The sequence below is a fragment of the Corvus brachyrhynchos genome, unplaced genomic scaffold (genome assembly GCF_000691975.1).
Source record: "Corvus brachyrhynchos isolate BGI_N302 unplaced genomic scaffold, ASM69197v1 scaffold369, whole genome shotgun sequence".
NCBI classification, from domain to species: Eukaryota; Metazoa; Chordata; class Aves; order Passeriformes; family Corvidae; genus Corvus; species Corvus brachyrhynchos.
Genome location: NW_008246055.1, coordinates 197,907 through 207,744, shown reverse-complemented (window position 1 = coordinate 207,744; position 9,838 = coordinate 197,907). Strand labels below are relative to the sequence as shown.

Below are 9,838 nucleotides of genomic sequence, written 5' to 3'. Positions count from 1 at the left end.
TCCCTGCCCATGGCAGGGGCTGGAATGGGATGGTCTGTAAGGTTCATTGCAGACTCAAACCCTTCTGTGTTTCCATGATCTGTGATAGCTGAGGCCAGAACAGCCAGTGGAGCCCAAACTCTGCCCTTGGGGACAGGGGCGTGCTCAGTGCCACAGGCTGCCCTTCGGTTGGATGCAGGACTCCAACTAGCTGCAGGACTGATGCCCAGAGGGTCTTAACCCCTGAGTGCCCCCTCTCACGAGTGTCAGTGTCTGACATCTCCCTTCTCTGCCCAGGTTTGAGGCCCTGTTCACAGAGCTGGAGCAGAGGCGGGAGGAGCTGGGCATCGCCAGCTACGGCGCCTCGGTCACCACCATGGAGGAGGTGTTCCTCAGGTAGGTGGAGGGGTGACCAGTGCCCGTGTGCTTTGGTGATGTCCAGCACAGCTCTCCGGGGCACTTGTTGGCATTGGTCTCTTGGGTTTGGTTTCCCCAGCTCAGAAGAGCTGTATCCTGCCTGGATCTCTGTTTCATCACCCGCTTTGCCTCCTGGCACAGGGTTGGGAAGCTCGTGGACTCCAGCATGGATATCCAGGCCATCCAGCTGCCTGCTCTGCAGTACCAGCATGAGAGACGCTCCAACGACTGGGCCATGGATGACTCCAGCAGCCTGAGTGGCATGACGGACATGACAGATGACAGCGGGGCACTCATCACCGAGGACTGCTCCAGCATCAAGCTCAACACTGGGGTGAGTGCTGGGGGGGTCAGGGCAGCAGGAACGGGGAGGGGACATGTGAAGGGGGATTTGAAGTAGGGGTTACCAGGTGGAGCCTCCCCCACGGCTGCTCGTGTTGCATGTGGTTTGGAACATCAAACCAAAAGACCAGGTTGGGTTAGGACAAACAATTTTTAGGGTTGGTAGGGTTGGTCACTTCCATCCTCTTCATGTTAATCTTGGGGTCTGAGTTGCTCTTCAAGGTGTTCCAGGAGATCTAATGTGGTTTTCCATCTGCTGTTGTTCCATCACTTGGAAGGGAGATGAGGAAATCCATCTTCCTTCCCTTGCTCGTGTTCCAGGTCCCTGGCAGCCCTTCATGCCCTGCTGCCTCTGCGCCTGTGATCAATGTCCCTTGTCTTCTCAAGGGCACATCTCAAAGGCAGAGGGGGAGAAGGATGTTGCTGGGTTTGAAAAGCAGAGAAGGTGCTTGCAGGGGCTGGGCTGGGCACTCAGGTGTCTCACCCAGTCACTCTGGCCGGCAGCTGCCCCGCAGTAATCCTGTTTGGGAACCTCAGCTGCTGGGAGGTGGAGGAAGGTAAAGGTCATGGCTAAAGCTGCTTTTAACACCTGTGTCACACCAAGTGACTCCAAGCCATGGAGGTGGATGTGCTGGAGCTGGGCAGCTGCCCTGCTAATCCCTTTATAGGCTTGGCTGGAGAGCAGGCTCTGCTGCGGGCTGGCAGCGTGCATGCAGGATGGGGGTGGTTTGGGGTCATCTTCCCCATCAGCTGCGTGGGGTGATGTGTCCACAGCTGGCAGGGCTCACCTTGACCTGGCCTCTCTCCTCGCAGTTCTACCTGTGCTGCCAGCAGTTCTACGCCATGTTCATGAAGCGGGCCATGTACAGCTGGCGCAACTGGAAGATGGTGGCAGCGCAGTTCCTCGTGCCTCTGATCTTCACTGCCTTTGCCCTCATCGTGGCCAAGACCTTCCCGGGCCCACGGGACTCGTCCCTGCTGCGGCTGACACTGGAGCCCTACGGCCAGACCATCGTGCCCTTCTCGGTGTCGGGCACCACGAGCCTGCCGCAGAGGCTGGGGGAGCAGTACGTGGAGCTGCTGGAAGCCCAGCGTCAGTCGCCACTGGAGGTGCTGGGTGAGGGCTCAGGGAGCACGCCTGGAGCAGGTGGTGCCCAGCAGGGTGTCCAGGGGCCACTGGTGTGGGTGGTTTAGGTCCCAGCTGCGGCGTATCCGATGCATTTCCTTCCTGCATGGGAGTGTCCCCTCATTGGCAGGGCCTCTCCTTACCTGAGCAGAGCTGTCTTCTCCATAACCCCATGTTTGTGGCCACTGGAACAGGCTCCCCAGGGAAGTGGTCATGGCCCCAGTGCTCCCAGAGCTCAAGGAGCTTTGGACAATGCTCTCAGGGATGCACAGGGTGGGATTGTTGGGGTGTCCTGTGCAGGGCTGGGAGTTGAACTCGATGATCCTTGTGGGTCCTTTCCAACTCAGGAGATCCTACGGATCTGCGTTTCTATGATCAGGACTAGGGTGGGCCACCAGGGCTGAGTCTGCCTGGGCTCCTCTCCAGCTGGCCTCAGTTAGCTCTGGTGTGATGGAGCCCGCCTGTAACAGCGGTGGTGTTTGGCAGGTGGGCTGGAGGAGTACCTCATCTCCCGAGCCTCTGAGGAGGGAGGAGCCTTCAACGAGCACTACATTGCAGCCGCCTCCTTCGAGGGAGCAGGGAACCGCACGCTGGTCACGGCGCTCTTCAACAACCAGGCCTACCACTCCCCAGCCACTGCCCTCATGCTGGCAGACAACGCCGTCCTCAGGGTGCTGGCAGGCCCCAACGCCTCCATCACCGTCACCAACTACCCCCAGCCCCGCAACATCACCGAGAAGGCCAAGGACCAGCTCATGGAGTACGTGTGATGGTGGCACCGGGCTCGCATTCCGGCTGGGGCTCAGGGCGCCCATGGTGCATGTTGGCTTGGTTGTACTGGGGTCAGTGGAGGAGCCAGGCTGAAGCTTCTCAGACTCAAATGTAGCTGTGATTGCACTCAGGAGGTCAGGGGAGCAAAGCTGTGGAGATGACTTACCTTCTGAGCCTGGCAGCTACGTCACCCCAGGCACATCTCAGAGGGTGGCTGTTCCCCTCAAGATACTGGTTGGGGTTACTTTTCCCTGGGTGCTCATAGGAGAGGAGGCCATGTGGCCATGCTCTTCACAAAACCTCCCATCCAGGGCCTCTGAACCTCACCTAGACCAGAGGGGCCATGTGTGGGGCCTTGCCAAGGCTGGGTGGAGGTTTGTGGTGTGCAGGGTGGGCTGTGCCTGCGGGATGATTGTCTCCCTTGAGTGTTTCTTCAGCAAGCCCAGAGTGGGTGTGCTGGCCACAGCTTCCTCAAGAGGGCCAGCAGAGGGGCAGGTGCTGATCTCTGCTCTCTGTAACCAGAGACAGGACCCCAAGGAACAGCTGGAGCTGTGTCAAGGCAGGCTCAGGCTGGAGATCAGGGAAAGGTTCTTTCCCCAGAGGGTGCTGGGCACTGCCCAGGCTCCCCAGGGAATGGGCACGGCCCCGAGGCTGCCAGAGCTCCAGGGGCGTTTGGACACCGCTGCCAGGGATGCCCAGGGTGGGATTGTTGGGATGTCTGTGCAGGGCCAGGGGCTGGACTGGATGATCCCTGTGGCTCCCATCTCACTGAGACTATTCTATGATTCTATGCTGGCCCTGTGTAGCCTCAGCACTGGTTTGCTGATGTGTCCCTGCCCTAACGTGTCCCCCTGTCCCCGCAGAGGCCAGACTGGGTTTGCCATTGCCATCAACCTGCTGTATGGCATGGCCTCGCTCGCCAGCACCTTCGCGCTGCTGCTGGTCAGCGAACGCGCCATCAAGGCCAAGCATGTCCAGTTTGTCAGCGGCGTTTACGTGGTCAACTTCTGGCTTTCTGCTCTGCTTTGGGACATCATCAACTTCCTCATCCCTTGTGCTCTGATGTTGGTGAGTCACCCCTGGCACCCCAGTGCCCTCCCCGTTGGTGGGATCTCTGGGTGCTGCTCCTCTGGGGTACGTGTGGGTGCAGGGAGAAGGACAAGGCCACTGGCGTTGTCTCTGTAGAAAGGACCAGCAAGAAAGCTGTCCCTTGGTCCTGCTGGGAGCTGGACCATGGCCAACCAGCTGGGGCAGTTGCCTCTGGCAGCTGAACACTTGGCTGTTGGGACTAGAAAATGTTAAATCCATGGGATCTTGGAGAGGAATTCCCCAGATCTGCCCTTCTGCATCCCAGTCTGCAGAAAGGGCCTCCCCTGGGGGCAGCCATGGGCTGCTGGTAGCACTCATCCATGAGGGGTTGCTTGGGTCCTGGGCTGCTGGGACAAGGAGACATCACCTGAGGTCAAGCCAAATGTGCCTTCTCCCCACATTGCTGTGCCCCAGGTGATATTCCAAGCCTTCAACGTGCAAGCCTTCACCCAGGACAGCCACCTCGTTGATGTGATGCTGATCTTCCTCCTTTATGGCTGGGCCATCATCCCCCTCATGTACCTCCTCAGCTTCTTCTTCTCAGTGGCAGGCACAGCCTACACCCGTCTCACCATCTTCAACATCCTGTCGGGCACCGCCACCTTCCTCGCCGTCACCATCATGAGCATCCCAGGTGGGTCAGTGCCCTCTGCACCTGCCCAGCCATCACCAAGAAGCTCCAGCCCCCAGGGGGGCTCTCTCACCCCAGGGCTCTTCCCACAATAGCCATAAAACCCTGCAACAGTCCACTCCCACCCATTCTATGTAACAAAGTATGTTTGGTTTCCCTCTAAACTTGGCAGTATCAGAGTTTTTTCCTCCCAAACCAGCAGTCTCTAATGCATTGATCCACCTGTTCTCCTGTTTCAGAGCTGGGTTTGGTGGACCTCTCCAAAACCCTGGATAAAGTTTTTCTCATCTTACCCAATTACTGCTTGGGCCAGTGCATCAGTGACTTCTACCAGAACTACGAGTTCATTCAGTTCTGCACCTCCTCCGTTGAAGCCATCTTCATCTGCAAGGCCTTCAGTGAGTCTCCATGTCCTCACCTGGCCAGCCCCCACAGCCTGAGGGGGGTTGTGTGGGGTGGATGGTGGAACTGGGCAGATCCATGGGGCCTCTACCTGGGCAGTAGCTCCAGGTACCATTTTAGAGCAGAAACTGGGCAGCATATGAGGACATGCATAGGAAAAAGCTGCTTAACTGGATCACCTTACTCATGATTTGGAGGAAAATGTGGGCTAGGGGAAGTTTCACAGATGTGTAAAGAAATCCCAATCCCAAGATTGGTGTCCTCTGCCTGCCTCAACTGGGAATCTTCTGCCAGATCCCCTCCAGACCCAAATCCTCTTGTGAGAAGCATTGGAAGGAGCTTTGGGCAGGGAGCCAGTGTGGGATGGAAATGAGCCTGGCAAAGCTTTGGGCTCACAGCTTCCTCTGGAGTTTATCTGCCCCTCCCCAGAGTGTGACTTGATCCAGGAGTTGATTTTGTTCCATCCCTCCTCAGATATCAGTTATCAGATGAACTACTTTTCCTGGGAGACCCCTGGGATCGGGCGGTACCTGACCTCCTTGGCCGTCCAGGGTTTCTCTTTCCTCTTCCTCCTCTTCCTCATTGAGACAAACCTTCTCTGGAGACTGAGAACTCTGGTCTGTGGCATCTGCAGGCGGCGGAAATGGGTGAGTGAAGCACGAGGGAGGGAGCAGTAACGTGCCCTCCAAACCCAGGCCAGCAGTCCCTGTGAGCTGGAGACAGACTCTCACCACCTCAATCATCTTCCCAGGGAGCATCCCCAGAGCTGGGAGGAGCCAGTCCTGTTAAGGGTACGGATTGGCAAAGGGAGTGAGGCATCCCCAGAGGTGGCTGATGGAAGGGGTGGATCCTGCCAGGGCTGGGGACGCTGGAGGACCCCGTTCATCCCCCAGCAGCCAGGTGACAGCAGAGTGTGTCCTCCCCCTGAACAGGGTGTTTGTGCTGCCAGAGGACAGGGATGTGGCAGATGAGAGGAAGAAGGTTTTGGAGTCGCCACCAGAACTGCTGTCGTCTCTCAGCAGCCCTCTGGTCATCAAGGAGCTCACCAAGGTGAGGAGAGATGACCTGAGCATCCTGCTGTCATCTGAACCGTGTCCTCTGGGGGCTGGCAAAGCCACAGCCTGCCTTGCCGTGCCATCGGGCAGTGACACGTGGCTCGTGTGTGGTCTCCTCCAGGTGTACGACAGCCGGGAGTCCCTGCTGGCAGTGGACAGGATCTCCTTGGCCGTCAGCAAGGGGGAATGCTTTGGTCTCCTTGGCTTCAACGGAGCGGGCAAAACCACCACCTTCAAGATGCTGACGGGTGACGAGAGCATCACATCAGGGGATGCCTTTGTGGATGGCCACAGCATTCTGGCCAACATCAAGAAGGTACCCAGGGCTGCAGGGGTGAGGTGGTGTTGCAGACCCGTCCTGTGTTTGGCTGGGCTGAGCCACCCTGCAGGTGCCTCCAGAGGACATGGTTGCAGTTCCAGAGGCAGAGACAATATCCCAGGGACATTGTGTCCTTGGCTGGCTCAGCTCTCCATTATCTGCCATGTGGAAGCAGTCCCCTCTCCACTAGGATTGCAGATGTGATACAGATGGAGTCCAAACCTGGTGAGGGTGGCAAACCCTTCACCAAAGGGTTTACCTCCGTAGCTGGAAATGTGGAAAATATTGGAGGATGGTCTCTAAAATGAGTGTTTCAAACCTTTCCAGACCTCTGCTAGGGGTCTTCTTGCTGGAAATTGCCCACTTGCTTTGGAAGAGGAGGAGATGAGCAGGGGTTAGGCTTTCGGTCCAGTCCTGGGATTCCTCCAGCACTGTCCCAGATTTCACAGAATATTCCAATTTGGAAGGAACCCACAAGGACCATTGAGTCCAACTCTTAAGTGAATGGGGACCCCAGACATAGAGAACATTCCCTGAGAGCATGCCCCAAATTGCTTCCTTCCCTGGAACTGCCTTGTCTCATGCTCTTGTCCCTGGAAGTGACCAGGACATGGGGGAGGTACCATCCCTCCAGCGCTTTCTTTCTCCTGAGAGCCTGGGCCACCCAAAATGCTCCCTCGCAGTGAGGAACCAGCTTGGCACAGGCATTATGAGCCCACCCAGTTGCTGCCCAGAGACACATCTGTGTCCATCCCTGTCAGCCCAGCTTCTCCAGGGGGCATTTCCCTCACGGTCTCAGAGCTGCAGCTCAGTTCCCGTCACTCTGAGCAAAACCTCCCAGAGGAGCAGCAAAGCCTGCCCGTGAGCTGATTGCCGTGCCTTCCTCTCGGCCCAAGGTGCAGCAGCGCATCGGGTACTGCCCGCAGTTCGATGCCCTCCTGGAGCACATGACGGGGCGCGAGACGCTGAGCATGTACGCGCGGCTGCGCGGCATCCCCGAGCGCTACATCGGCAGCTGCGTGGAGAACATGCTGCGGGGGCTGCTGCTGGAGCCGCACGCCGACAAGCTCGTCAGGACCTACAGGTGAGAGCAGCCACGGACAAAGTGCTGCCCCTCCTCTCTCGTGATGCTCCCTGTGCTCCTATTGGGTCTCTGTCTCCGTTCCCGCTCCCATTTTCGGCTGCAGGTTGGACTCGATGCTCTTGCGGGTCGTTTGCAACCTTAACGATTCTGTGATTCCTCCGCAGTGGTGGGAACAAGCGGAAGCTGAGTGCTGGCATTGCCCTCATTGGTGGCCCTCCTGTGATCTTCCTGGATGAGCCCTCCACTGGCATGGACCCCGTGGCCCGGCGCTTGCTCTGGGACGCAGTGACACGGACGCGGGAGTGTGGCAAATCCATCATCTTCACCTCCCACAGGTGACACTTGGCAGGGCAGGGCTTGGCACGAGAGATCAGGGAGAGTGGTGGGGTCCAAGGGATGGGACGCACCTCCAGGGCCTGGTGGGTGGGCATGCACAGCCAGTGACTGGCTTTACCCAGATCTCCCTCCTCGAAGAGTCCAGAGAGAAGGGAATACACCTCCAGGCGCTTCCCAGAAGCTTCTGCTTCTGTCCTGGCGCTTACATGCCCAGAGAAGCTGTGGTTGCCCCATCCCTGGAAGTGTTCAAGGGGAGTGCTGGACTGGGCTTGGAGCAGCCTGTTCTAGTGGAAGGTGTCCCTGTTCATGGCAGGGGGTGGATCGAGATGAGCTTTAAGGTTCCTTCCAACCCAAACCATCCTGGGCTTCTCTGAACGAGTCCTGTCCTTCCTGCAGCATGGAGGAGTGCGAGGCGCTGTGCACACGATTGGCCATCATGGTGAATGGGCAGTTCAAGTGCCTGGGCAGCCCCCAGCACCTCAAAAGCAAGTTTGGCAGTGGATACACCTTGCTGGCCAAAACCCGGAGCGAGGAGGAGGGCGAGCTGCAGGCCTTCAAGGCCTTCGTGGAGAAGACTTTCCCAGGTACCGTGAGCTGCTGGAGCTGTTGCCCTCAAAGCAGGGGCTGGGTGTGAACTTCAGCACATTCCCTAACCCAGAGCCTCTCCCTGCTCGATTCCCCAGGCAGCGTCCTGAAGCACGAGCACCAGGGCATGGTGCATTACCACTTGACCAACAAGAACCTCAGCTGGGCACAGGTAAGGGGGTGCTGGGAACCCTTCTCCTGCCCCTTCCTGTGTGGTGCTTTGCTTTCGGTGATGCATCCTTCCCACGCTGCATTCTGCTGTGGCACAGGTGGGCACAGCTTCCCCGTGCTGGCACCGCCCTGCTCCTGCCCCTCAGCCCCAGGGACCCCCTGGCAGTGGCTTTAGGTGGTGCCACGTAGGCACCGCGTGGTCCCACCTTTACCCAGCCTCTGCTGCTGAGGGGTCCCAGCCCAGGGACACTTAAAAAGCCCACAGTACAGATACAGTAACCCTCTGCATACAGTATACAGAGTTGCCTATAGGGTATATACATAGTATATCTCTATATACACTATCTGTCTATATGTACATTATCTATATATAAATACATGTATAGGACAGATATTCATAGTGTACAGATAATTTTCATATGCAGTATCTAAGTATGTATATATTTTTATGTATCTATTATATGCACTGGATGTAGTGTATATAATATACTGAATATTGTATATATACAATATATACTATATTATATACTCTATAGGGTGTAAGGTAATACTCTATACAGATTATGTACTCGAGTTCATACTCTATATCAAGTATATAGTATAGTGTATAGAGTATATATAGAGTACACAGTATACAGATTATATAAAAACTATGTATGGGATTATATAAAAACTAGAGCGAGTGAGTTTATAAATATATATATGTAATGAAGTGTAAAAATGATCTGTATGCTATATACAGATAGTTATGTTTAGTGTATCCTATGTAGTTTTTTCTTTATTATATTAAGATTTTATATATATAATGCATTAGCAGAAACCTTGGGCAGGGATTCAAGGCCAGATACGTGTGTATATATGTAAATATATATATATGTGTGTGTGTATATATGTATGCATTTATCACATATGTGTAAAACAATCATATCCACAGCATATATTTTTAAATGGTGTCAGATATTCCTGGCTTCTCCCCACTCTCCTGCTAGGGAAGGTGTCATTTTCCTCAGTCTCCCTGGAGAAAAAAGCTTTCTCTGTTTTCCCTGCCACAGCTCGGGGATTCCTCTGTCACAGCCTGGGGTTCCCTGTCACAGCCTGTGAGGGAGATCCCTATCATAGTGTGGTGTTCCCTGTCACAGCCTGGGGTTCCCCCTGGGGTCCTGGGGGTCCCTCCACCAAGTCACTCTGCCCTCCCTTGCAGGTCTTTGGGGCCCTGGAGAAAGCCAAAGAGAAGTATCGCTTGGAGGACTACTCGGTGAGCCAGATCTCCCTGGAGCAGGTCTTCATGAGCTTCACTCGCTTCCAGCACTACACAGAGGACAGAGGGAAATGAGCCCCTCCGGTGCCCTTCGTCACGGACTGGCCCTCAGCCTATACATAGTATATATAGAGACAGTAATTTATATATCAGCGTGTCTTAAATACTGTATAAATGTAAAACTTTTCACCAGGGAGGGGTGAGAGAGAGGATGGCAGCGCTCCTGCTGCTGGCACCGGCTCCGGGACCCCGGGGGTGGGCGCAAGTGACACT

The 9,838-nt window shown here is 55.8% G+C and overlaps 1 protein-coding gene across 2 annotated transcripts in view; it reads left to right on the top strand.

Moving 5' to 3' along the window:
* ABCA3 (ATP binding cassette subfamily A member 3) overlaps nucleotides 1–9,838 on the top strand; it is a 29,624-nt gene that overhangs the window by 17,319 nt on the left and 2,467 nt on the right. Inside the window, exons 17-31 of one of the 2 annotated variants that reach the window (XM_017745735.1) lie at nucleotides 277–375; nucleotides 538–730; nucleotides 1,552–1,855; nucleotides 2,351–2,624; nucleotides 3,499–3,703; nucleotides 4,139–4,358; nucleotides 4,595–4,753; nucleotides 5,232–5,404; nucleotides 5,670–5,807; nucleotides 5,934–6,128; nucleotides 7,028–7,215; nucleotides 7,380–7,550; nucleotides 7,948–8,135; nucleotides 8,235–8,308; nucleotides 9,509–9,836. In XM_017745735.1, the coding sequence (XP_017601224.1) occupies nucleotides 277–375; nucleotides 538–730; nucleotides 1,552–1,855; nucleotides 2,351–2,624; nucleotides 3,499–3,703; nucleotides 4,139–4,358; nucleotides 4,595–4,753; nucleotides 5,232–5,404; nucleotides 5,670–5,807; nucleotides 5,934–6,128; nucleotides 7,028–7,215; nucleotides 7,380–7,550; nucleotides 7,948–8,135; nucleotides 8,235–8,308; nucleotides 9,509–9,640 (2,713 nt within the window). In that variant the 3' untranslated portion in view covers nucleotides 9,641–9,836. Of the gene's footprint in view, nucleotides 1–276; nucleotides 376–537; nucleotides 731–1,551; nucleotides 1,856–2,350; nucleotides 2,625–3,498; nucleotides 3,704–4,138; nucleotides 4,359–4,594; nucleotides 4,754–5,231; nucleotides 5,408–5,669; nucleotides 5,808–5,933; nucleotides 6,129–7,027; nucleotides 7,216–7,379; nucleotides 7,551–7,947; nucleotides 8,136–8,234; nucleotides 8,309–9,508; nucleotides 9,837–9,838 lie in introns of those variants that run through there. The other variant, XM_017745734.1, reaches the window with a different exon arrangement.